A 27,193-nucleotide genomic window follows, 5' to 3' on the forward strand; every position below is an offset into this window, starting at 1 on the left:
TGCAAGGAGGATTGAGAGCTACTGGCTGGCAGTGGGTCCCCCTTTCTGGGGTGGGAGCACTGATCCTGAACAGAGGCATCTGGTCCTGGGCAGCTGATCCCTGGAGAAGCAGGACGTGTGACTTTATGACCTTGTTTAGCATACAAGATCATCCAAGAAACTCCCCTACTGGGATTTGGCTTCAGCTACCAATTCCTCTCAAGGAACACAGAGGCTTTTTGTTGATCATCCCGCTATGACTGGAAGCCAAGAGTTGGCACTGGCTTGCCTAGGTTCTCCGTGATCAGAAGTGTTGGCTGGGCCAGATTCTTATGTAGAGCCCGTCGTCCTCTTCTAAGTTCTTTCAGGTTGTTGGTTGAATCCCATTCCTTGCTGTTGTGGGACTGTGACCCATGAAGAGGCTGCCTGTCTCCACAGCACAGCTCTTTGCCTCCTCAAGGCCAGCAGGAGTGCTGCTGACACTTCTAGTCTCTAATTTTTTTTAAAAAAAGGAGGCCAGCGCTGTAGCATAGTGGGTTAAGCCACTGCCTGCAAAGCCAGCATCCCATGTGGCACCAGTTCAACGTCTAGCTGCTACATTTCCAATTCAGCTTCCTGCTAAAGTACCTGGGAAAGCAGCCAAAGGCCCAAGTGCCTGGGTCCTGCCACCTACCTGGGAGACCCAGATGAAGTTCCAGGCTCCTGACTTCCAGTGGCCATTTGGGGAGTGAACCAGGAGATAAAAGATAACCGCCCCCCCATAACTCTGACTTTCAAATTAAATAAGTGTCTTTAAAACAAATTTTTAAAAAATCTGTCTCCAATGAGATTGCAGCAGTATGGTTTTTTTTAAAAGATTTATTTTGTTTATTTGAAAGAGTTACAGAGAGAAGTAGAGACAGAGAGAGAGGTCTTCCATCTGCTGGTTCACTCCCCAAATGGCCGCAACAAAGCCAGGAGCCAAGAGATTCTTCCGGGTCTCCCACGCAGGTGCAGAGGTCCAAGGACTTGGGCAATCTTCTACTGCTTTCCCAGGCCACAACAGAGAGCTAGCTGGATTGGAAAAGGAGCAGCTGGAACTAGAACCAGCACCCATATGGGATGCTGGCGCTTCAGGCCAGGGCATTAATCCACTGCGCCACAGCGCCGGCCCCAGCAGTATGTTTTTATTTCCTGTTGGTCTTAGCACAATTATGCTTTGCACAGAGAAGATATTTTTAGTTTGTCTGTTTCTGTAACTGTTGCTCCAAAGAAAGAATAAAAGGAGAAAACATGTTGCACTTACTGTGTGTCAAGCATAATATCAGACACTTCCTCTCATTTGAACGCCATGTCAACCCTCTGTAGTGTGTAGCCCTCTCCTAATTCTTTGGTGGGGTGGGGCGAGGGAGAGAAGCTCAGATATGATAACTGCATTTCCTGAAATCACAGCACATGGTTGACAAGTGGCTGAGCTGGGATGCACGTCAAGGACGGCTCACTCAGGCCCTGCTCTTAAACTACCTCATGTAAGTGAAGCTCTGAGGGACACCTTTGTGCAGAAATCTTTTTAAAGAACGCTTTCTAAAGCTAAACTACTTAGAAGAAGCATAAGCATACACATATTAACAATGTGTTAAATAAAAGCTAATGCCTATCTAACTACCACACTGGACAAGAAATAGTGTTGCTAGTGCTCAGAGTCCGCCATCCTGCAGAAGCACAGCCCCTTCTGTGGTGGTCATCCCATTCTCTTTACGGTGAATTTTACCTGCTAAGTAAATATCCACAAATGATGCCATTTTGCTTTGCCTGTTCAGAATTTTATAAAAATGACTTCTTTTATAATTTTTAAAATTTATTTATTTGAAAGGCAGAATTAGAACTTCCATTTACTGATTCACTCCCTAACAACTGTGTCGGTCAGGGTTGGGCCAGGCTTGAAGCCAGGAACCTGGAACTCCATCCAGGTCTCCCATGTGGATGTGGGTGGCCGGGGCTCAAGTATTGAAGCATTTTCTGCTGCTTTCCTAGGCACATTAGCAGGGAGCTGGATTGGAAGTGGAGCAGCTGGAACTGAAACCAGCACTCATGTGTGGTGCCGGCATTGCAGACAGCAGCTTAACCCACTGTGCCACAGTGCCAACCCCTATATAAATGACTTCTTAACAGTTTGTTTTTATGATTCATCCATCATGCATGTAGCTAAGTTAATTCATTTGCTTTATCATCTTCTGTTATTATGGATATCTGTATGGATATTAACATCATATCCATTTTACTGGTGTTATTGTATGGATATTAACATCCATTTTACTGGTGTTAGTTGTTTATAGGGTTTAACTATTAAATAATGCTATCAACCATCTTGAATATATATTCTGGTGCACATATATTCACATTCCTGTAGAATATACTCCTAGGGAATTGCAAAGTATATACATCGTTGACAGCTTTCCCAGTTATTCCCAGAGGATAGATTTCTAGCAATAAAATTAATGGATCAAAAGGTATAACCAGGAGATGTGATTTTAGGACTTCCGTGAATTTACTCCATTGTTAGTAAGATAGCCTTGATTCTGGTTTCTTTGTACTGCTGTGTAAACCAGCTATACTTTGCCAGTCTGTGGAAATGACCTGTTGAGTCGGTGAGCACTACTAGGATAGCAATAGACTTGTTTTCTTTCTAAATTTCATCTGGAAATGTATTTCATGCTTCCTAATGCCCATTTTGGGTTTATGTAGTAGTCATGGCTGATTAGAAAGCTTAAAACTGTTGGTGAATCTCATAGCACAGAAATACCATGTATAAAAGTTTGCCATTTTCCAATGTGTAGTGAAGGAATTGATTAAGTATGCTTTCTTTGCAAGTTTATTATCTAGATCTTCCTTCACTTGAATGATTTTTCAGTTGTGCTTCAACATGTGCTTCTCGTACTTTAGCAAGTCTCTCTTCTTTCATGTCTCATGTCCTGCCTTGAATAAAGAGCTCTCACTCAGTGCCTGGCACAGTACTGCCTTGCCTTTGGTAGCCATTCAGCAATTATATGTCAAATGGTACTGACACCACGTTATTTGGAATTCTTTTTGTTGTATGAAGGTACATCAGAACATTTAAGGAAAACATTTTTTAAAAAGAACTATGCATGGATTTCAATTCTTTTGCACCAAAATAAATATCTTTTTAATTGTGGTTTTCCATGAACATTTTGAAGTATCCTAGTATTTGCCTCATGGATTGGCTTTGAGGAAAGGAAACCAGTGTGTTAGATTTATTAAATGATCATTTTGAACTATACAGCACCTTCTTTCTCACCTTGGAGTTCTGAGGTGACAGGTTATTCAAAATCAATTTTTTCTCTTGAAATAATTATTCTGGCATTTAAATTAGCTTGGTCTAGAAGCTCTGAGTTTTCATTTTTATCTTTTTAAGCTTTCCTGCTCCTGAGAATTTTCAAGCTTGGAAGACTTCAGTTCATTAATATTCTCCATCATGGCATCCCAGATAGACACGGAAGTTGGTTGATAAAAAGGAAGCAGGGGCAAGTTTAAATAGAAGAGTGCTTAGCAGTGAGATAGCATTTTATACCTGAAAGCCTTCACAAACACTAACTAATCGATGTTCCAACACCTTGGAGAAGCAGGAAATGGGTTTTTACTATGAGCGTATTTAGTACTGAGAAAATGAGATACGCTTTTAATCTCTTAACCCTTCCTGAGAAGATGATATTCACGTAGAAACAGCTTTATTTATAAATTTCAAAATCTCATACATGCTTTGTAGCCTGATTTGCATATACATTTTTCTTAAAGTATAAATTTTTATTTAAAAAACTGTTTACATAGATAAAAATTGTACAATTATGGGGTACCATGTGCTGTTTTGATTAATCTATAAACTGTATAATGTCTCATCAGAGTAAAATTATGTATCTCCTCATTTAACATTTCTTTGTGGTGAAAACATTCAAACTCCTATCTTCTAGGTTTTTTTAAATTCTATTACTATTTAAAAAGTTTCATTTATTTCCATTTTTTTTAATTTGAAAGGCAGAGAAAGAGATCTGCCATTTGCTGTCTCACTCCCCAAATGCTCACAACAGCCAGGGCTGGACTAGGCCAAAGCCAGGAACCCAGAGCACAGTTGGGGTCTCCCACGTGGGTGATGAGGACCCAAGTGCTTGAGCCATCACCCGCTGCTTCCCAGAATGTGTATTAGCACGAGCTGATTCAGAAGCAGAGTAGTGGCACTTAGACCAGGTACTCCAGTAACTGAATATGAGCATCCCAAGTGGTGGTTTAACCACTGCACTATACACCCTCCTGTTTTGTTTTTTACATATTGTGAAACAAATAGTACATTATCTGTAGTCTTCCTACTATACCGCAGAACCCCAGGATGTTTCTCTTTTAAAATCTGAATTTGTTTCTCAGAGTCTTCTTTGACCTTCCGTCTTTCTCAGAGAACAACTGAGTCAGTTTCACATCTTACCAGTTTCATTTCCACAAACCCATCCACTAGGAAGTTTCCAGAAGTAGCAGGCTTCTAGCTCCCTTACCATCCGTGGAGAGACAAGAAGGCAGAGTAGATGCCAGCTCAGAACACAGAGCAGTGTTGGTGCAGCAATAAGGGATACTTTGTCCCATGTCTTGGATGGCTTAAGGAAACAAAGGACAGTTTGCTTGCATGGCTGGTTTTCTCAGTGAGCCAGCAACAGTAGGAATGGAGGCCAGGAGTGGGTGGTCCCCATCCCAGTACTTTTTCCTTGAAATAGTGCTGCTTCTCCATTTTCCATTAAGACACAGCTCAAAATGCTTCTGTAATGTTCAATTTGCCCAGAGTTCTAGTGAGTGAGCATTCAGGATTGTTTCAAAGAGATATTCTTTCAAGAAAAGGATTTACTTCGCTATTATCAGTCACCACAAAAGACTTAAAACATATCCACATCTAATCATGACCAAAAATCAGATGTTCATAGTTAAAGATTTATGTATGTGGGTTTTTTGTTTCAAAAATAGTTTATGGACATTGTCAGAAGTCTTTTAGTACATTTGATTTCTTTTTAAAGATGTATTTATTTATTTGAAACACAGTTACAGAGAGTCAGAGACAGAGAAGTCTTCTATCCACTGATTAACTCCCCAAATGGCCTCAACAGCGAGAGCTGGACTGATCCAAAGCCAGGAGCCAGTAGCTTCTTCCAGGTCTCCCTTGCAGGTGCAGGGGCCCAAGGACTTGGGCCATCTTCTACTGCTTTCCCAGGCAATAGCAGAGAACTGGATCAGAAGTGGAGCAGCTGGGACTCGAACCAGCCCCCATATGGAATGCTGGCACTGCAGGTGGAGGCTTTACCTGCCGTGCCACAGCTCCGGCCCCACATTTGATTTCTTAAACCAAAACAAAATGAAAATGAAAAAACCCAGCAGACTCTTACTCCCCACCTGCTCACATCAAATGTTTTATTTTCATTGCTTTTTAGGTCACATTTGTCTACCAATTTTTGTGAGTTAAGATCTTTCTAGGAAGGTTGCAGGATAAGTTGAGCCCCCCCCCCCTTTTTTTTTTTGAGGAGCCAATTGTTTAATGCTAGTGAAAAGGCTTATTTTTGGGAAATAACTTACTCTGCTGGGAAGGTCACTTCCCTGAAATTCCATTTCCTCATCTAAACAGTAGGTTGACTAGTGATGTAGCACAGCAGGTTAAGCTGCTGTTTGTGAGGCCAGCATCCCATGGAAGAATACTGATTCAGGTCACAGCTGCTGTGCTTCTGATCCAGGTTCCTACTAATGTACCTGCGGGGGCAGTAGATGATGGCCCAAATGCTTGGGCACCTGACACCTACGTGAGAGACCCGGATGGAATTCCTGGCTACTGGCTTCAGCCTGGTCCAGCCCTGATTTTTGTAGTCATTTTGGGAGTGAACCAGAAGGTGGAAGGTCCCAATCGCTCTGCCTTGGTCTATCTCTGTCTATCTCAGCCTGTCAAATAAATAAATATACATTTTTAAAAAGAGTAGGTTAGGGAAGGAGGTTATGGGGGGGAAAGCCACTATAATTCAAAAATTGTACTTTGGAAATTTATATTTATTAAATAAAAGTTGAAAAATAAAAAGAGTAGGTTAATAATACCTGTTTAACATATTATTATGAGGATTTATTGAAATACTTTATGTAATAGCACTTGGGACAGTGCCTGGCTCAGGGTAGGTACTCAATAACTTCAACTTAAATCTAGAGAACTATGCAAGACATCATCACTAAATGATTATATGAAGGCTGGTTTAAAAAATATGAATTGAGAGACAAAAACAGCAACTGAGAGCTGGAATTTATTAGAAAAGACTTCTTGGAGGATATAGGATTTAAAGAGGCTCTAGAACTTTGGTTTTCAAACCATAGGTATTGTAAGGATAAGGAATGGATAGACTCTGCTTCAGAAGAGGAATCTGGGTTTCTCACTTCTCCAAGTCAGGGAATCACACCAGTTTTTTCCTGCACACTGTGTTGCCTCCCCAGTGATTGTGCAGAAAGTAATTCTACACCCAGTGGTAAACCCTATGGGGCTAATCCTTGTTAGCATTACTGCTATTTCTGTGGCAACCATCAGATGATGCATAATCTGTGAGGCCAGATGTAAGAAGTATTTTCATCATAAATTCCCAATTTAACTGGTAGAATGTCCCACTGAGAGATTGCCAGACAAATGACTTAACATTTAGTAGGAAATACTTTTAAGGAAAAAATTTTGCCATGGATTTTATTCTGTAAGGAAATAGCATTGTGCTTGTATTCTGTTTGAATAATTTGAGCAAAATGAACATAAAATAAATCTGAGAAAGGCAAAGAGGTTTTGTATCTAATTTATGTAAAGTTTTTGTGACTGTTAATAAGCAGAGGCAAGAGGGGCTGGTGCTGTGGCATTGTGGGCTAAGCCTCCACCTGCAGCACTGGCATCCCATATTGGGTGCCTGTTCAAGTCCCGGATGTTCCTCTTCCGATCCAGCTCTCTGCTGTGGCTTGGGAAATCAGTGGAAGATGGCCCAAGAGCTTGGGCCCCTGCACCTGCGTGGGAGACCTGGAAAAAGCTCCTGGCTTACGATCGGCACAGCTCCAGCTGTTGCAGCCATCTGGGGAGTGAACCAGCGGATGGAAGACCTTTCTCTCTGTCTCTCCCTATCTCTGTAATTCTACCTCTCAAATGAATAAATAAAATGTTTTAAAAAAATAAGTAGGGTCAAGAGTAAAAAATTGAAGTGATCTTCAGTTTTACTCAGGTTAAAGGGAAGATTTAAAAATCAAAATTTTTTAAAGATTTATTTATTTGAGAGGCAGAGTGAGAGAGAAGTCTTCCATTTGCTGGTTCATTCCCCAGATGGCCACAATGGCTGGAGCTACACAGATCCAAAGCTGAAAGCTGGATGGGAAGTGGAGCAGCAGGGTCTCAAACCAGTGCCCATATGGGATGCCGGCACTGCAGGTGGTGACTTTACCTGCTATGCCATAGCATGGACCTCAAAGATAAAATTCTTAATATTTAAAAATAAGTCCTGTTTAAAACTTAATTAATGATATTATAGAGATTTTATAGTATTTGTTTTGTCCCTCTAAAGACAGCCTTAACTTGAAAATGAGTTAGTATGGGGCTGGCACTGTGGTGTATCTGGTAAAGCTGCTGCCTGCAGTGCCAGCATCACATATGGGCGCCAGTTCAAGTCCCGGCTGCTCCACTTCCGATCTAGCTCTGTGCTATGGCATGGGAAAGCAGTAGAAGATGGCCCAAGTCCTTGGGCCCCTGCACCCACGTGGGAAGACCTGGAAGAAGCTCCTGGCTCCTGGCTTTGGATTGGCGCAGCTCCGGCCAGCCGTTGCGGCCAATTGGGGAGTGAACCAGCAGATGGAAGACCTTTCTGTCTCTTCCTCCCTCCCTTCCTTCTTCCCTCCCTCTCCTTCTCTCTCTGTGTAACTCTTTCAAGTAATTAAAATAAATCTTTAAAAAAAGAAAATGAGTTTAGTATGTACATGTTTTTCTTCTGTTCACTCCGGCTTCCTGTTGGCATGGCATGGTTCTCAGTACTGGAGTTATGGCAGCGAATAAAACAAAAGCCCTGATCTTTTGGAATTTACGTCAAAGGCAGAACGACTAATAACTGGGTTACCCAAAGAACTATATGTCATGTGTTATAAGTGATACAGGGAAAAATTAAACAGAAGAAAAACAGATTGACACAGATAGGGTAGGGTGAATAAAGGGGGCCTCTCTGATAAGATGACATTTGAGAAGAGACCTGAGTCAAGTAAGAGAATAGGTCTTGTGAATATCAAGGGAAGAATGTTCCAGGCAGAGAGCAGCAAACACAGAGGCCCTGACTTGAGAGAGTACTCAGCCATGCTCAGAAAGCAGGTGGTTTGAGTGGAATAGAGAGAATGCAGTAGATAAGAGATCAAAACTCTTTATTTTTTTTTAAAAGATTTATCCATTATTTAAAAGGTTTACACAGAGAGAGAAGAAGAGGCAGAGAGAGAGAGGTCTTCCACCTGCTGGTTCACTCCCCAGTTTGCCACAGCGGCCAGAGCTGCGCTGATCCAGAGCTAGGAGCCTCCTCCAGGTTTCCCACGCAGGTGCAGGGGCCAAAGGACGTGAGCCATCCTCTGCTGCTTTCGCAGGCCATAGCAGAGAGCTGGATCAGAAGTGGAGCAGCTGGGACTCAAACCAGCACCCACATGGGATGCCAGCATTGCAGGTGGCGGCTCTACCTGCTATGCCACAATGTCAGCCCTTCTTTCTTTTTTTTTTTTTTTTTAAGATTTTTTTTTTAATCTGAAAGATTTACAGAGAGAGAGGGAGAAAGATAGATCTTTGTTTGATGATTCATTCCCCAGATGGCTACAACAGCCAACCCTGAGCCAGCACAAAGCCAAGAGCCAGGAGCTTCATCCAGGTCTCCCACATGGGTGGAGGGAGCCCAGACACTTGAGATGTCTTCCGTGGCTTTTCCCAGGCCATTACCAGGGGGCCGAATCAGAAGTGGAGCAGCCAGAACACAAACTAGCACTATGCCAGCCCCAAGAGATCAGAATTTTATAACCAGGACTTTGTTTAACCCTGAGTAAGAAAGAAAGCTGACTTTTTTTATTTTAATTTATTTTCATTTAATTGAAGGCAGACTCTGAGATCTTCCATCTACTGGTTCCCTCCCTGAATGCCCGCAACAGTCAGGACTGGGCCAGGCCAAAGGCAGGGGCCCAAAACTCAATCCAGGTCTCCCATGTGGGTGGCAAGGACCTAAGTACTTGAGCTGTCACCTGCTCCCTCCCAGAGTGTGCATTAACTGAAAGCCGGATCAGAAGTAGAGGAGTCAGGACTCCAACCAGGCACTCTGATAAGGGATGTGGGTGTCCCAAACAGCAACTTAACTGCTGTGTTGAATGCCCACCCGAGTTCTTAAAGGGTTGCTCTGCTACATGGAAGGGATATAGGTTGAAGGAGGGCAAGGATTGAAGCTGGGAGACCATCTAGGTAATTATGCAGTCAGTAGTAGGTGGTGCTGGAGCTCTGGTAAGAGAGTGGAGGCAGAGAAAAGTGGTAGGATGCTGGATATTTATTTTATTCAATAAATAGTCATATAGCACTTATGCCAGGTACTGTTCTAATAGCTTTACAAATATCAGCTCATTTCATGCCTGTAACAATCCTCTGAGGTAAATTTCAAAGGTCAAGTCCATAAGATTTATAGATGATTGGATATGAAATGTGAGGAAAAAAAAGAAAGGATGACTCCTTTTTGGGCCTTAAACTCCTAAGGATGAATTTACCATTTCCTGAGAAGGGAAGGGGAGGGGGAATCATGTTTGGGTTGAAGCCCTTTAAGCAGGGGTACAGGTTTTGGAAATGTTGGGTTTGTAATGCAGATTACCTGTCCCAGTGAATGTGTGGAGTAGGCATTTAGATAGAAGAACCCGAATTCTGAGGAGAGAGGTTAAGGCAGGAGGTAAATTACAAAAGAGATCTCAAAGCATTCAGGAAAGTGCCAACAACCGCGTCTTGTTTTTTTCTGTTCAGCCAGACCACAGCTAGAACTGAAGGCAGTCTTTTCCCTTGAGCATTATCACTGGCCTTGGGGTCAGACCTGCATTTGAATCCTAGCCTCTCACTCTCAGTTAAGTGGCCCAAACTAAGCGACTTGGTTTCTTTTAGCTTCAGCTTCTTTTTGTATAAAATAGATTTAACAGTATCTGTAGTGGCTAAGATAAAAATACTTGAGCAGTGCTGAGACATAGAAAGGGCTTAATACCTATTACTGTTTTCCTCAGGTTTAGTTTGTTGCAGTCAACCCAAACTGACAACATGAGCTTCTCTTCTAGGATGGCAGAAGTCTGAATTTACAGCCTTCTCCTTAGTTTTCTGTGGGGAGGAAGGGAGATGTCAACAATGACAAGCTCCCAAAAACAAGAATTTCAAGTCCCTCTCTATCAAATGCTAATAACCTTATAAAAAGAAAGGTCTTTAAAGAGGTTTGCAGGCGGCACAGGGAGAGAAGTTGTGGGTTAAGAGTATCAAAGGATTCCCCGTGCAGATGCAGAGTGAGGGATAGGTGAGAGCACTGAGAGGCAAATCCAGGGATCAGTCCTGGGTAATTTACATCAAAGCTAAATAAGTCTGCTGGGCTACGGCGATGACCTCTAGGAGGGAATAGTGCCCTGACCGGGAATGGGCATGGGCCATTTAAATCAGAAGGAATTATCTCGTTAATTCCCTGGTGATCGTGGTGGAACTTTGCTTAAGGGGCACTCTGGGGTTTAGCTTAATCTTACTTCTGTTTTCCACAGTCTTAGCTTGACTATTGTGTAAAACAAACTTGAGAGGTTCAGATCTTATTTTATACAGTGAACATTTGAGTGCCTACTATGTACCGTGTGTACTTTATTAAGGAAACAAAGATAAATGAGAGGTGCAATTCGTGCCCGTAATCATCTAAGAAAACACAAAGGAGTGTTGATAATTGCTGCCATAGAGTATTACAGGACTGAAATCATAATTTTATCCTTGGAGATTATAAAGAACATAGAACTTAGCTCTGAATGGGTCTGTTCAGTTTAAGAATTTGTCAGGTGAAAATTTCAGAGAAAGATATCTCAAAAAGGAGCACACTGTGAGCGAGGTCATGAGGCAGGTTCAGGAACATGGCACTTTGGAGAAAAAGGCATCATTTCGTTAGCAATTTTGTCTTGGAAAAGAAGAAACTGACCATCAGTTTGGAAAGCAATTTTTCCCTAATCTTTCTCCAACTCCAAAAAAAGAATATTTTAATTTCCTAAACTTTTTAAGTCTAGATAAGTCACATGGTGATCCATATGGCCAAAAGAAAAAAATGCATTAAAATATTAGAGTTGTCCTTTTTTTAAATTAGCATTAGACATAATAGAATCCTGAGTGTGTCCCTGTGATATCACTTGTCTTCCAGGAAAGGATTTCCAAGTATTTACCCCAGCCCCTTCTCATCACTGTTCTAAACTGAAGTTTGCTAAGTAGAATGTCATTCAGCTTCTCAACTCTGATCCAGCCCCCTGCTTGGGAAAAACAGCAGATGATGACCCACGTGCTGGGGCCCCCTGTCACCCACGTGGGAGACCTCTGACCATAAACCAGAGATGGAAGATCTCTTTCTCTCCCTCTAACTCTGCTTTCACAGAAACCTTTTGAAAAAGAAAAAAAAAAAAAGTCATACAAAGTGTGTATCTTCTCCCAGTTTTCCTGCTTATGAAGTTTCTCAGTTTCTTTTCAAAGCATTTCCATACAGTCTCCTTTTGAATGCATAAGCTTTTAACATTCCAGATTAGTCTGTGATACTCGGTATGAGGGTACTTCTCAAAGTTCATGGAAAAATGGAATTAAAAATATGAATTTATTTTGGTACAAAAGATTTTTTAAACCCATGCATGTTTTTATAATCCTGTTTCTCTATGTATTATGAAAAAAATTTGCATCAAGATCAACTCATATTTTTAATTCCATTTTCTATAGATGCTTTGAATTACCCTTGTATTGTCAACCCTAAACAGACAGGAAAGCCTGTTCCAAGGTGGACATGTTGCTGAGAATTGTGCATTGCCCCTGTTTAGCTTGGGTACATTTCTTTTTTTTTTTTTTTTTTTTTTTCTTTTTTTTTTTTTTTAAGATTCATTTATTCGTTGGAAAGTCAGAGTTACACAGAGAGGAAAGGCAGAGAGGGAGAGAGAGAGGTCTTCACTCACCAATTGGCTGCAACGGCCCGAGCTGCACTGATCTGGAGCAAGGAGCCAGGAGTTTCTTCGGGTTCTCCCATGTGGGTGCAGGGGCCCAAGCACTTGGACCATCTTCTACTGCTTTCCCAGGCCATAGCAGAGAGCTGGATAGGAAGTGGAGCAGCGGGACTTGAACCGGCACCCAATTGGGATGCCAGCACTGCAGGCGGCCCCTTTACCCGCTACACCACAGCACCGGCCTGCTTGGGTACATTTCAGTTCACTTCTCCCTTACCCCAAAGGCCTTTCAGGCTTTCTCTACTACTACTACACTACTGTCTGTGGAAGGAGGAAAGCCCCTGAACTCCCTAAGCCTTGCCTTTGTGAAAGCTGTCCTCTCCTTCCTCCATCAATCTCTGTGCCAGATTTTCTTACACTGTTGAAGGCCTGCCCTCATTTACACTTAACTTTAGAGTTTTCCCTGCCAGTGACTTGAACATCACATCTTCAATCAGGATTGATATTTGCAAAAGATGATAGAGCTGTCTTAGAATAATGATGCAGAAAGTAATGATAGTGACAGCTAGCACACATAGTACTTACTATGCACTAGGCACTATTCTAAGCACTTTGTGTGTATTATTTCATTCACACAATCCTGTGAGGTAGGTACTACTTTATTCTCATTTTTTTCATTAGGAAACTAAGGCATCGAGTTGAGCAGTTTGAGGTCAAACAGTACAATGGGTGGTAGAGAAGAGACTTTGCTTTTTAGACCATGAGTTTGGAAGACAGTTTTCCCTTAAGAACTGTGTCTTACTCGTCTCTGTATCTACAGCTCAAAGCACATTAAGTGTTCGATCAATGCTAGAATTTGGAATTAGTGCAAAGTGGCAGGCTATCAAGTTAACTCAGAAGATTATGTCATTTTGGTTAAAAAAAATAGAGAATGAATCAAAAGTATTAATTATGAATACAGTGTATTGGGGGAAATCTGGGACCTTATATAAGCCCTCACAGAACATTTAAAATAAGGCCGGTGCCGCGGCTCAACAGGCTAATCCTCTGCCTAGCGGCACCGGCACACCGGGTTCTAGTCCCGGTCAGGGCGCTGGATTCTGTCCCGGTTGCCCCTCTTCCAGGCCAGCTCTCTGCTATGGCCCGGGAGTGCAGTGGAGGATGGCCCAAGTGCTTGGGCCCTGCACCCCATGGGAGACCAGGAGAAGCACCTGGCTCCTGCCTTCGGATCAGTGCGGTGCGCTGGCCGTGGCGGCCATTGGAGGGTGAACCAACGGCAAAGGAAGACCTTTCTCTCTGTCTGTCTCTCTCACTGTCCACTCTGCCTGTCAAAAAAATAAAAAAACATTTAAAATAAAACATGAAAATTATTATCTCTGACTTCTGAAATGTTTTACATTAACTAGCAGTAGGCTAAATAATGCTCCTTTTTCAGTAACAAAAGTGGGTTACCATTTGTCCTGTTTCTTTTTCAATTAAAGCTTGTACTGCTAAAGTTGCTGATCTTTGGTGCTGAGGGATTACATTTGTGATAATGATCAAAACAAGATTGTACTGTGCACTAATTTTAAATTCAGTAGGAATAAAACATAATTAGACTCAGCCCCTGTCTAATGGACAGGTATACTTTCTAAATGTCAGTGGCTGTGGCCAGGATTGTGGCATAAGGATGCAATGCCAGCATCGCATATGGGCGCTGGTTCAAGTCCCAGCTCGCTGCTAAGGTGCCTGTGAAAGCAGCAGAGGATAGCCAAAGTGCTTGGACTCCTGCACCCCAGGTGGGAGACCTAAATGAAGGCTCCTGACTTCCGTCTGGCTCTGTCCTAGTTGTTGCAACCATTTGGAGAACAAACCAGCAGATTGATGGTCTCTCTGATGCTCTCCTAATAAAAATAAATCTCTCCTAAATAAAATAAAGCTTAAAAAAAACTTTTAAAATAAAAATAGTGGCTTGCAATACATGACTCCTATGAGCAGGACTGTCAATGCACTGACTTTATCAGGCATTCCCTTGTAAGAATAGTAAACCTGAGAGAGAGAGACTTTCCTCATTCCAAGAAGATGAGTTTTCGTCATCCCTGAAAACCATCCAATATGCGGCTGTTTGTTTTTGACTAATGGAAACTGCAATGGAAATCGAGAGCTACCCAGCAGTGTTCTTGGGCAGGACTCTCGTTTTCCTTAGTCCTGACAGGCATGACTTTTCTTGACCCCTGCCTCAGTTTGATCATCTATGAAATCAAGCATCTGAACCAGGTGGTCATCAAGGTTCCAACTCTCAAACTGCCTGTTTTCCTTTGGGCCAATGCCTGTATTCTGTTCAGAGTTTTCACTTTATCATAAGCAATAATACTAGCTATAATGTATTGGATATGTAATTGCCACTGAACATTTTTTGTATATTAAGACATTTTAAGGCTGGCACAACTTAAAAGGTGGAGCTTTTTAATCACCATCCTTTAGGTGAGGAAACTGGGGTAGAAAGTAGTAAATGATTGTCCTGGACTCCGCTCTGCTCTTAAGACAGCTCCTGTTGTCACCTTGCGTTACCTCTGTGCTTCTCATCCCACCTGCCACAGTATATGGATATTTATTCTGTGCTTCATTTAGGGATGGACACTTTTTCTTTAATCTCCCACTGAACATGAAACTTTATACATTTTCAAAATTGAAAAGTTTTTTTTTCCAAAAAACAAATGATGCCCCCCCCCCATATCTCTAGGCCTACACGTTCTGAAATTTGTTGTGCTGTTCCATCACTCTCCCCAGCCTCATCACTAGTGACATCCCAGATCTTCATTGGGTATTACCAACACAATTTTTTTCACCTTTCTTCCTAGGTTGATGATTTCTTAGGAATTTACCTATTTTCAAAAAGTGAGAATCACTTTATTTTTCTTGATTATTACAGTGGTACATCCTCCAGTCAAAAGCAAACTAAATGATTCATCAATCTGATGGAAAGATGTTGCTTCAAAAGGGAGACAATACATACTTCTGTAGCATATTCAAGTATTACAAAAAATTAAGTTTTCCACTGTAAAAATTAGTAGGTATCTCATCCCCCAGGGATAATCACTGATTACATTTTGATAACCAGCCTTCCAGGCATTCTCTGCACATATACATGTAAATAAGCATATACATAGGATTTTGAGTAAATGACATCAAATATGCCATTTATTTACTGTACATTGTTGAAGTCTTTCCATATTAATGTAGGTAGATGTGCACAGTATTCTGTTGCCCTGAAATACTCTAATGCTGTAATCCAGTCTACTACCAGTAAGCACTTAGATTTGCTTCCAGTTTTTTACTATTAGAAAAAATGCAGCATTGAGCATCCTTGTACATAAATCTTAGGCACCATGTGAGTGTCATCTTAACCAGAGTAGTATTAGTAGCAGTACAGCAGATGTCTGGAACCAGAACCATTATCATATAGCAGCATAAATGTACACGGAGTCATTAGCTCAGCATGGATGAAATGTGCAAATGTCAACCTACACAGGCCTCAGTTTTGGGGTTGTTCAGGAAACAGATGCTTATTAAACACTAAAAATAAAAAGCTTGAGCTTCACTTTGTTAAAATCTCAAATTTTTCACTTGAACAAGCCATTAGATTTTTGTCTGTTTGGCTCAATAATAAAATAGTGCTTTACGAGGTCTCATAAAATAAAAATAGAATTTGAAAGGGAACGTGACTTCCTAATAAGAGAATGCAAACCATTCTTTCTTTAAATATGAGGAGCAAGGAAGTGCCAATGTCCTGGATGCTGGGGCTCAAAGCCTAGCAGGAAAGAGATTAAAATAATTAGTAAAAGGAGCTTTAAACTAGTTGAAGCCCAAGATGAGCGGCCATGAGAAGGAAGTACTTCCCTTTAAGTGCAAACAGCCAGGGCACTACTTAGCTAAGGATCTTCATTTTCCCCACCGTCTTTAGCTGTTCTGTAAGCTGTGTTGCTGCCAAAGTCCAAGTCCTTGGTCCCTGTGATCTGCTTCCCCATCCTTCTCCTTCTCCCTGAATTGGAGTCTTGTTTATTTACTTAGCACTCGGTGACTAAGATGGTTCCTTTGGGTGTCAGTTTCCTTATCTGTAATGAGAGAGTTCAAATACCTGATTTTATTTATTGATTGCTTGATTTTTTTAAGTAAAGTCCAAATCTGACATTCTTGGAATCTAATGTCTTGGAACCAGATATGTCTTCACTGTTTTGTCCCCAGGACCTTGGGTAAATCCGTCTGTACGGTTAAGGCTTGATAAATGTTTACTGACATTTATTTTATGGGTTCTGTGTGTCTACTCTGGTTCTTTGGAGACCCTGTCTTGTTTTATTTTCATTCTGTAGGTATCTGTTGTACATTTAGACATAATGCTTTCATTTTCTCAAGGAGTGGGAAGATCCTTGTTAGTCCAGACATTTCCTGCGTGTCTGCTCTGGGCCAGTACAGTTCTAGCCACTGGGAACACAAAAACGAGTTAAATGCAATTACTCTCCTCAAAAAGCTTCCAGTGAGGTGATGGAGAAAGACTGTACACAGATAACTATGAGCTACAGTCTGTGCTTTTCTGAAAGTCCATGGCCAGGGTGCTCTGGGAGCTCAGGAGGGCACATGTGGAAAGCCTGGTCCACAGATGACTTCCTCGGGGAGGGGGTGCTGCAGGTAAGTCTTCATCCGGTGAAAACTGGGGAGAAGCCTACCCAGGGGGAAGGGGATAACAAGTTTGATAGGGGAAAGTCTTTTGTGCTTGTTGATAACAGGGAACTATTTAAGATTTCAGTAAGAAAATATCTTCGGCCGGCACCGTGGCTCACTAGGCTAATCCTCCGCCTTGCAGCGCTGGCACATGGGGTTCTAGTCCCGGTCGGGGCGCCAGATTCTGTCCCGGTTGCCCCTCTTCCAGGCCAGCTCTCTGCTGTGGCCAGGGAGTGCAGTGGAGGATGGCCCAAGTGCTTGGGCCCTGCACCCCATGGGAGACCAGGAGAAGTACCTGGCTCCTGCCATTGGATCAGTGCGGTGCGCCGGCCGCAGCGTGCCGACCACGGAGGTCATTGGAGGGTGAACCAACGGCAAAGGAAGACCTTTCTCTCTGTCTCTCTCTCTCACTGTCCACTCTGCCTTTCAAAAAAAAAAAAAAGAAATAAAAGATCTTCTCACATTGACATTTTATGGTGTCTCTTTCTTTTAAAGAGATCTGCTGTGGCCAGCACTGTGGCATGGAAGGTTGGGCCACCTGCAGTGCCAGCATCCCATGTGGGCACCAGTTCAAGTCCCTGCTGATCCACCTAATGCACCTGTAAGGGGGGCAGTGAGGACTACCTAAGTGCTTGAACCCCTGTGCCCACATGGGAAACCCAGAGGCTCCTGGCTTTGGCTTGGCCCAGCCATTGTGGCCATTTGGGGAGTGGACCGGCAGATGGAGGATTCATTCTCTCTCTTTTTCCTTCTATCTTCTAAAAATCATCTCTCAGTCCTTGATGTTCTGCAGTTTCTTTATGATGTGTCTAGATGTGATAAAAAATGTGAAATGCTTAGAATAGTGTAAGGGACTTAATAGATGCTCAATGTGAAACATTGATGTGATTGTCATCATCTTTCTCCTCTTTGTCATCTTCCTCCTCTTTGTCATTCTCACTCCCACCCCAAGGTACCCAGTGTCCATCATTCCCTGTCAGAAGACAGATAAAGGAGGTTTTCTCCTAAAGTGTAACTCAGTTATTTAGGCAAAGTATTAAAATGATAGTTCTTTCCTGTGATCATTTTTAACTTAATTGGTTCATTTTTTCCTTTTTGAAAGTAAGTTAAATCCAGTCTCATATGTAACTAATAGTTTCCTTTCCTCCATTTTTTTTTAAGATTTCTTTTATTTATTTGAAAGGCAGAGTTACAGAGAAGCAGAGAGAGAGAGGTCTCCCATCCGCAGGTTCACTCCCCAAATGGCCACAACGGCCAGAACTGAGCCAATCCAAAGCCAGGAGCCTGGAGATTCTTCTGGGTCTCCCACATGGGTGTAAGGGCCCAAGGACTTGGGCCATCTTCTGCTGTTTTTCCAGGCCATAGCATAGAGCTGGCTCGGAAGAGAAATAGCTGGGACTCAAACCAGCGCCTGTATGGGATGCCAGCACTGCAGGCAGTGGCTTTACCTGCTACGCCATAGTGCTGGCCCCTCCTTTCCACCATTTAAGAAGAAAGCCAATAGTTGAGTTCTGCTCTGGCCACTTTAAACAGATTATATTTAAATATTCCGATTTGGGGAGTGTTCACGTGTTACTGATCATGTTGTGAGTCTGTAATCATGAAACAGCTGTGCTCAGTGGGGAGGAAGAAACCTGTCTTCGACAGTACCCAGGCCGCATCGAGCATGTCAGGGAGAAGGGACACGCTGGCAGTTTGTTTTGCCAATTTGAGAATTCATTAAATAATAAAAACCCAAGAAATCAGATTTTTTTTTTTTTTTTTTTTTTTTTTGGACAGGCAGAGTGGACAGTGAGAGAGAGAGACAGAGAGAAAGGTCTTCCTTTTGCCGTTGGTTCACCCTCCAATGGCCGCCGCGGCCAGTGCACTGCAGCCGGCGCACCGCACTGATCCAATGGCAGGAACCAGGTACTTCTCCTGGTCTCCCATGGAGTGCAGGGCCCAAGTACTTGGGCCATCCTCCACTGCACTCCCTGGCCACAGCAGAGAGCTGGCCTGGAAGAGGAGCAACTGGGACAGAATCCGGCGCCCCGACCGGGACTAGAACCCAGTGTGCCGGTGCCACAAGGTGGAAGATTAGCCTAGTGAGCCGCAGCACCGGCCAGATATTTTTTAAATATTTATTTATTTATTTATTTGAAAGAGTGTGAGAGGGAGAGACAGATCTTCTATCTTCTGGTTCACTCCCCAAATGGCTACAACAACCTGGCGGCCTTGGCCAGACAGAAGCCAGGAGCCAGGAACTCCATCCCAATCTTCCACACAGGTGGCAGGGACCCAAAGACTTGTACCATCTGCTGCCTTCTTAGATACGTTAGCAGGAAGAAGCAGCCAGGATCTAACTGGCGCTTTGATATGGGATGCCAGCATTTCAAGCAGTGGCCTAATCCACTGCTTGAAATCCAATGCCAGCGCAAGCACTCAGATTTTTTTTTTTTTTTTTTTTTTTTTGACAGGAAGAGTTAGAGAGAAAGGTCTTCCTTCCATTGGTTCACCCCCCTAATGACCGCTACAGCCGGTGCTGGGCCAATCCGAAGCCAGGAGCCAAGTGCTTCCTCCTGGTCTCCCATGTGGGTGCAGGGCCCAAGCACTCGGGCCATCCTCCACTGTCCTCCTGGGCCACAGCAGAGAGCTGGACTGGAAGAGGAGCAACCGGGACTAGTACCCAGAGGTTTTTTGCGACAGCTGTTATTGCTGCTTAATCAGGCGCAGGAGCCAAAACTCATTTTAAGAAATAAACTGTAAGACCCATGCCTGTCATTTTCTACTGGAAGAATGAATCATCAGGGGCTAGTGCTATGGTGTAATAGGTTAAGTCTCCAGCTGTGGCACCAGTATCCCATATGGGTGCCGGTGCTTGGACCCCTGCACCCAAGTGGGAGACCTGGAAAAAGCTCTTGGCTTCAAATTGGCCCTACTTTGGCATTGCAGCCATTTGGGGAGTGAACCAGCCAATGGAAGACACCTCTCTCTCTGTCTCTCTCTCTCTGTCTCTCTCTCTGTCTCTCTCTCCCTCCCTCCCTCCCTCCCTCCTTCCCTCCCTCCTTCCCTCCCTCCCTCCTTCCCTCCCTCCTTCTGTAGCTCTGCCTCTCAAGTAAACAATTAAATCTTAAAAAAATCTTAAAAATCTTAAAAAATCTTAAAAATCTTAAAAAAAAATCTTAAAAAATCTTAAAAAAAAATTACGGTGGCTCCTGGCTTCGGCCTGGCCTGGCTCCGGTTGTTGTGGACATTTGGGGAGTGAACCAGCAAATAGAGGATTTGTTTCTCCTCATCTCTTTATCTTTCAAATAAATAAATAAATCTTTTTAAAAAGAAATACCCATCTGGGACCAGTGCTGTGGCATAGTGAGTAAAGCCACAGCATGTAGTGCCAGCATCCTGTATGGGTGCCAGTTGGAGTCCCGCTGCTCCACTTCCTATCCAGCTCTCCACTGTGGCCTAGGAAAGCAGTAGAAGATGCCTAAGCCCTTGGGCCCCAAACCTGTGTGGGAGACCTGGAAAAAGCTCCTGGCTCCTGGCTTTGAATCGGTGCAGCTCTGGCCGTGTGGCCAATTGGGGAGTGAACCAGCAGGTGGAAGACCTCTCTCTCTACCTTGCCTTCTCTCTGTGTAACTCTTTCAAATAAATAAATAAATATTTTTTAAAGAATACCCATCTATGTTAATAGATAAAGGAGAGGGGCCAGCGCTGTGGCACAGCGGTTTAACACCTTGGCCTGAAGAGCCGGTATCCCATACAGGCATTGGTTCTAGTCCGAGCTGCTCTTCTTCCAATCCAGCTCTCTGCTATGGCCTGGGAAAGCAGTAGAAGATGGCCCAAGTCCTTGGGCCCCTGCACCCATGTGGGAAGACTTGGAGGAAGCTCATGATTCCTGGCTTCAGATTGGTGCAGCTCTGGCCATTGCAGCCATCTGGGGAGTGAACCATTGGATGGAAGACCTCTCTCTCTACCTCTCTTCTCTCTGTGTAACTCTGACTTTCAAATAAATAAATAAATCTTTAAAAAAATAGATAAAGGAAAAATATAATTTCGGAAAGTGAGACTCAGGTTAAGTGACTCATGTAACTTGCACACACGTGTACAGATGGACAGAAACTGTGCCCCTGCCCATTTGACCTTAATTTTTTCCTTCAAGTGATGCCATCCCTCCTCTCAGGAGCAAACTTCAGGGAAACTGCAGTTAGCCTGGCCTGAGGAGCTCAGATAAGCTTGAGATTCATGGTGGAGCCAGGGCTGCCTTTGTGCTTCCTGCTACTTTGATTTAAAAAAAAAAAAAATCATTTAGAACATTAGAGTTATATACAAACTTAAGATAATGTGCAGAAATACTGAAAATTCATTTTGTTAGTCAAATCTAAATTTATCTGAGCCATATTTAGCCTCTGAAAAAGAACATAATTTGCTTTGAAAGGTGCACTAGCTCCCAGCAAATGGTAGATTTGTAACTTCGACTGGTCTGAGTATCCCTTTCATCACCATTGTAGCCAAATGATTGGCATCCTGTCTGAAAGGTGTCCCAGGTGCTGCAACCCAAGACCATAGCAGTGACACTCCCTGTCAGCTTTCACCTCCTTCTCCGCAAAGCAAGACCAGTGCACTATTTCTGCTTCTTAGGCTATGAGGGATTCACATGAGAAATACAGGTTAGACACCTTTTGGAAACAGTGCATCCCTGGGCACATTTGAGGAGTCAAACATTTTAGCTTAATGACTAAGATCTCTGGCCCCAGAGTCAAACTTCTGGGTAGGGAGAGACAGGCTTCTGTTTATAAGAAGAGCGCCTTGAGAGGACACTACAACAGGAGCACTTCTAATGCCAGCTGGGCTAGAGTTGTAGTCCTCAGTGCATCTCTGTGGCTTTGTGGTCTTATGATTAGTGTCAAGACAGTGATGCTAGGAATAAGATCAGCTACCTGAATTACCTGGTGCTTTGCAGATGTAAATGAAACCCCAATAGTAAACTGAATTCAGTACAGTCAGGGATACAGCATATAAGGGAACTCTCCCAATGGGCCCTACATTTCATTGGAGGAAAATCAAAGAGTCTTAAATGAAATTGCTTCACATTAAAAAAGAAGGAGGAGGTCTTGCTGAGTTATACTCATGTAAACTTTGGTCTCATAATAATCAGTAGAAATAGGAAAAAGAGTACAAAAACACAGTGTTTTAGTCCTCATGTGAGGATAAGAGAGCCCAAAGTTTACCATGCTGATTATCTCACTAAGATCTTGGGCAGGTTCCTTCAATTGCCTGAGTCTATGACCTCCTTAGTATATGCAGGGGTGAGGAGGGGGCAATAGTTCAGATGATACAGTGAAAGCATTTAGTGCAATTCTGGGTACGTAGTAAGAACTCAGTAAATGTTGCCAGTGATTTTTAGGTAAGGGTGACTGACAAATGTGTTTCTAAGTTACTGAGAAGTCTAAAACCTGTTCATGATATCAAATTAAATTTAGCATATAGAGGAAGAAGATGATTTTGTTTTGTGTTTTGTAATTGTCATTTTAAAAGCAGAAGTAGGGGCAGGCACTTGGTACAGCAGTTAAGATGCCACCTGCAGTATCTGCATCGCGTATTAGAATGCAGGGATTCAAGTGCAGACTCCACTCCTGATTACAGCTTTCTTATGCACATCCTAGGGGGCAGCAAATGATGAAGCTCAGGTACTTGGGTCCTTGCCACCCATGACCTGATCTGAGTTCTTCTTCTTCTTTTTTTTTTTTTTTTTTTTTTTTTTTTTGACAGGCAGCATGGACAGAGAGAGAGACAGAGAGAAAGGTCTTCCTTTGCCGTTGGTTCACCCTCCAATGGCCGCCATGACCGGCACGCTGCAGCCAGTGCACCATGCTGATCCGAAGCTAGGAGCCAGGTGCTTCGCCTGGCCTCCCATGGGGTGCAGGGCCCAAGGACTTGGGCCATCCTCCACTGCACTCCTGGGCCACAGCAGAGAGCTGGCCTGGAAGAGGGGCAACCGGGACAGAATCCGGTGCCCCGACCGGGACTAGAACCCGGTGTGCCGGCGCCACAAGGCAGAGGATTAGCCTAGTGAGCGCCGGCCCTGAGTTCTTAACTTTTGGGTTCAGCTTGTCCCAGCCCCTTCTATTGCAACCATTTGGGAAGTGAAACAGTGAATGGAAATCTGTCTGTGTGTGTCTATCTCTCTGCCTTTCAAATAAAATTAAATAAGATAAAAATGGAACTAAGCGTATGTTAAGATTCTCACATGGCTCTGTAGTCCAGGGAGGCAACGTTTGTTGGATCTTTGGAAACATTTCCCTCCCAAAAATACAGACAGTTGATTATATAGTATTTGAAGATAAAAAGAACTACTGAACATGTAACTATTATTGAAAGCACCTCATTGAGCAGGCAGCCAACCATTTCAACATGATCACCATCTCACTGCCTCCAGAGGCCTTTGCTGGCCATTCTGGCACCCATGGCTTTCTCTCAAAAACCCATAAAGCGAACTGACCCCATTTGGCCTCAGAAAAGCACTTGGGCAGTTTCTTCTTCTGGAACTCTCCTCTCCACAAGGCAGCAAGCAGGGCTGTCCTCAGTGGGGTCTGGGTGAGGCCCTCAGGAGGAGGACCAGCATTCATGTGTTCCCAAGTGAGCCTGCATTCAGAGGACTCTGCTGTGGCACCAAATGGCATTTTGCTGTTGGCCATCATTCAGCAAGAGAGAATAAATACGTTGGGTTAGGGAATAAGCAGCTCAGCCAGCACACCACAGAGAATTAAAAGTTAAAGAAGATTTGAATTTTGCAAAATATTCAATAGCCATCATTGGGGATTTCGAGTAGTACCTATGTTGAGTGGAAATTAGAGGTGCGGACAGAGATAGTTTTCCTGAGCCCAGCTGAGGAAGTCGATGGCAGGAATAAAGTAACGTGTGAGACTGTAGTATATCCGTCTTTCCTTATGTAAAATGCTGGCTTCTGTCTACTTAGGTGTTTGCTGAGCTTCTGTTATGCAGTATAGTGATGATCACTGGTGTCTGAAGTTTACTACTATGCTCTGAGCATTGATGGTGTGTGTGGGGGGGGGGGTTGTCTGATTATGATGCCAAACACCAAATGGATGTAGGGTGAGAATATAGTACCCCACCCAGCACTCCATGTAGAGTGGGAAGTACAAAGAGATGCTAAAGAAATGAAGGCAGAAATCTCAACAGCTTTGCTTTGTACAACCTTTGAGTTAACTCTGAGGCTCTCCTCTGTTGCAGGCATCAGAAGTGGAGAAACAACTCTCCATGCAGGTCCACGCCCTCAGAGAGGACTTCCGGGAGAAAAACTCGTCAACCAACCAGCACATCATCCGGCTCGAGAGCCTTCAGGCCGAGGTGAGCCTCCCCTGGGTGGCAGTGCTTGGGGCTGGCGATGCTGTTCCCACAGCAGGCTCTGCACCAGCTCCTTTGGATAAGGAGCCCTCTGAACTGGAAAACAAAAACCTGTTCTATATAAAAGGAACCACAATCTCCATAGAGAGGCATTTCTGTGAGAAACTAGATGGGTAACACTTGATCCATGCTCCTCTGGGTAGCCTGTTGTCTGGAAGAATAAAGTTGCCCAGAGTTACTGCTGAGTGAGCTGGAAGCATGAGTGACCTACATTTTACTGACTGTGTTGATCCCTCCAGAAATATCTTACCAGTCCCAAAGAAAAACTGGGGAAGGGCATCCTCCCTTTCTCCATTCCACTTTGGTCCAGTTCACCTTGAAGTGAACTTAAAGTCCACCTTAACAGGGTGAACTATTATTCTCGTCTGTAAAATGAGAATAATAGAGGATTCTAGGTCATACAGCTTTTGTGAAGATTTGGTGGGTGAAAACAAGGATACTTCAGAAAGTTCACAGAAAATGGAATTAAAAGATCAGCTTATTTGGTGCAAAAAGTTGGAAATCTGTGCATAACTGTACATAGTTCGCATTCTCCAGTAACTTTTCGAAGACTCCTCAATGTATGCATTTTTTTAAAGATTTTAGTCAGAGTTACACACACGGCGGGGGGGGGGGGGGTCTTCCATCCGCTGGTTCACTCCACCAATTGGCTGCAACAGCCAGAGCTGCACCGATCTGAAGCCAGGAGCCAGGAGCTTCCTCTGGGTCTCCCATGCAGACACAGGGGCCCAAGAACTTGGGCCATCTTCCACTGCCCTCCCAGGCCACAGCAGAGAGCTGAATCGTAACTGGAGCAGCCGGGTCTTGAACTGGCACCCATATGGGATGCTGGCGCTTCAGGCAAGAGTGTTAACCCTGTGCCACAGCGCCGACCCCATATGTATGCATTTTTAACTGTTTGTACCAAAACTGTTATCTTTTAGTTGTGTTTTCCAGAAACTTATTGAAGTACTTTCATACTTTCACACCTTGTCTGGTACCTAGAATGTAGGGATATTGTTGAAAGCGTATGAAAGATCAGAACATGCTGCCAGGTTCTGTGGTCCTGTGTTAGCCAGAGGGAAAAAGAAAGCACTTGGGGAACAATACTGTGAGAATCCATTTGTGGGAGGTGAAGAGAGGGTGCAGGTCACATCACCAGCCCAGGCAGGGGCTTCCTCCTACCCTTCCTCTTTGGGCCCCTTAGCCAAGTATGTGAGCAGCAGCCCATTGTCTAAGCCAAGCTTTGAGGGACAGCATAAGGCCAGATTGAGCACTTCCACTGAGCTTCAGAAATCAGCCCTGATGGAGGCCAGAGAGACCCAGATGGCTGCTCTCCGCTTCGTAAATGAGCTGAGGATGTTTTTCCTAAAGTCTGTCAATATCTTCTCTTTCTCCTGCTTCCATCCCCTTCCTTCCTCCTCTCTCTGGGAATTCCTACTGGTACTGAGCAGCAGGTTCTTGAAGTAAGTAAGCTTGTTGCGGTGGGGTTTGGCATGCCTGTCTGTGACCATCTGTGTGCATGACCTGCCATCCAGCTGCGTCTGCCAGGCTCCGACTCCTTCCAGTTGCCTGTCTTCCTCTTCTCCCCACCTGTTCACTTTTTTAGACCCTTGTAAACAGGATCATTTCCAGGAATGCTTACTGCCAGATTTGGTCACAAGTCTCTGGGTGTGTAGGGTTGGTTGAGGGAGTTGGCAGCCTCATGCCAGTTCCTTGCGTCATCTGTTAACATGTCTACTTTTGAAAGCTAAACTATGAAACTGTTTATTCCAAATAAGTTACTTCATGTAGCTCTGAACTTCTAAAGTTTTTTAAGGGTCAGTTGTATATCATAATTATATTAGCTCATTACTTCACTAAGTGAAACTTGGGAATCAAAGATGATCCATGGGAAGGAAAATTTAAAGGTCAGAAGGTGTTTAAATGAAAATCAATTAGAGTAAGAGTTCGCATCACATGGGTAACCTTAACTTTGCCTCAGTGTGGGGAATAGTGGCCCCATTCACAAAAGGGGCTTGCTCCTTCTGGTCCTTTACCCAGGGTGCCTGCTTGACAGACAGTATTCCTTTGTTTGGTCAGATACCTGATCTCTCTGGACAAAGGGCACATTCCTCGTTTCTCCAGAAAGGCATCCTATCTGATTGATTTGTGGCCAGGGAAGATGTATGCCCTTTGAACAGAATTTGCATGCAGAGGGTGAGAGCAACTGAAAAGTAGAGGGGAAGGTCTATCTCAGAGGACCTGGAACAAGTTAGACTTGCATTGCAGAATCTTCCCCGGAAAGGCTCCGAAGTTAGCCCCGAGCTCAGCCCAGGTAGGACCTCTGGGAATGGAATTGTTACGCAGGCTATACCAGAGCACCTGTGGGACATGTCAGTCCTGACAGAGTATTTACAAGCACGAGGCTGGCTGAGCACTCAGTCAGGGGGCAACTGATGAGTAAGAGGAACCAGGGGGGCCACAAGACCCCAGAAGTTCCTGCAAAGCTGGTACCAAGAAGGAAGACTCTGAAAGGCTTTCTGGAGCCCCTGTGCAGGGCGGTGTCCCCTGGTGAAGCATCGCTGGCCTGGGGGGCAGTGGTGCACTTCTGTCCCTGCAGGAGACTTGGCACCTCTTTCCTCTCTGACACTGAGTAGACAGAGCTTTCCAGAAGAGGATTTATGCATCTTGACACTGACCAGTACCCATCAGACAAGCACATCAGCCAGTCTCACGAAAGGAGAGTTTGCTTCCCTTCCTGAACTACTTGCTCGGTACAAGTCAGTTGTCTCTTCTGTAGTGTCCTGCCCTTCGCAGGACATGGCCTGGTGCAGGCACTGCTTTGCCCTCTGTCCCTCCTAGCTCCTCCATGGACTCAGAGCTCCAGGACTGAGCTGTGCCCTCCAGTGCCAGAAGGGCAAGCAGTGGGGAA

The 27,193-nt window shown here is 43.9% G+C and overlaps 1 protein-coding gene across 5 annotated transcripts in view; it reads left to right on the plus strand.

The window, feature by feature from the left end:
• BICDL1 (BICD family like cargo adaptor 1) overlaps nucleotides 1-27,193 on the plus strand; it is a 115,465-nt gene that overhangs the window by 64,786 nt on the left and 23,486 nt on the right. For all 5 annotated transcript variants that reach the window (XM_070065998.1, XM_070065997.1, XM_051826604.2 and 2 more), the window contains one exon: nucleotides 24,127-24,243. In XM_070065998.1, the coding sequence (XP_069922099.1) occupies nucleotides 24,127-24,243 (117 nt within the window). The remainder of the gene's footprint in view (nucleotides 1-24,126; nucleotides 24,244-27,193) is intronic.

Source organism: Oryctolagus cuniculus, chromosome 21 (genome assembly GCF_964237555.1).
Source record: "Oryctolagus cuniculus chromosome 21, mOryCun1.1, whole genome shotgun sequence".
Classification (NCBI taxonomy): Eukaryota; Metazoa; Chordata; class Mammalia; order Lagomorpha; family Leporidae; genus Oryctolagus; species Oryctolagus cuniculus.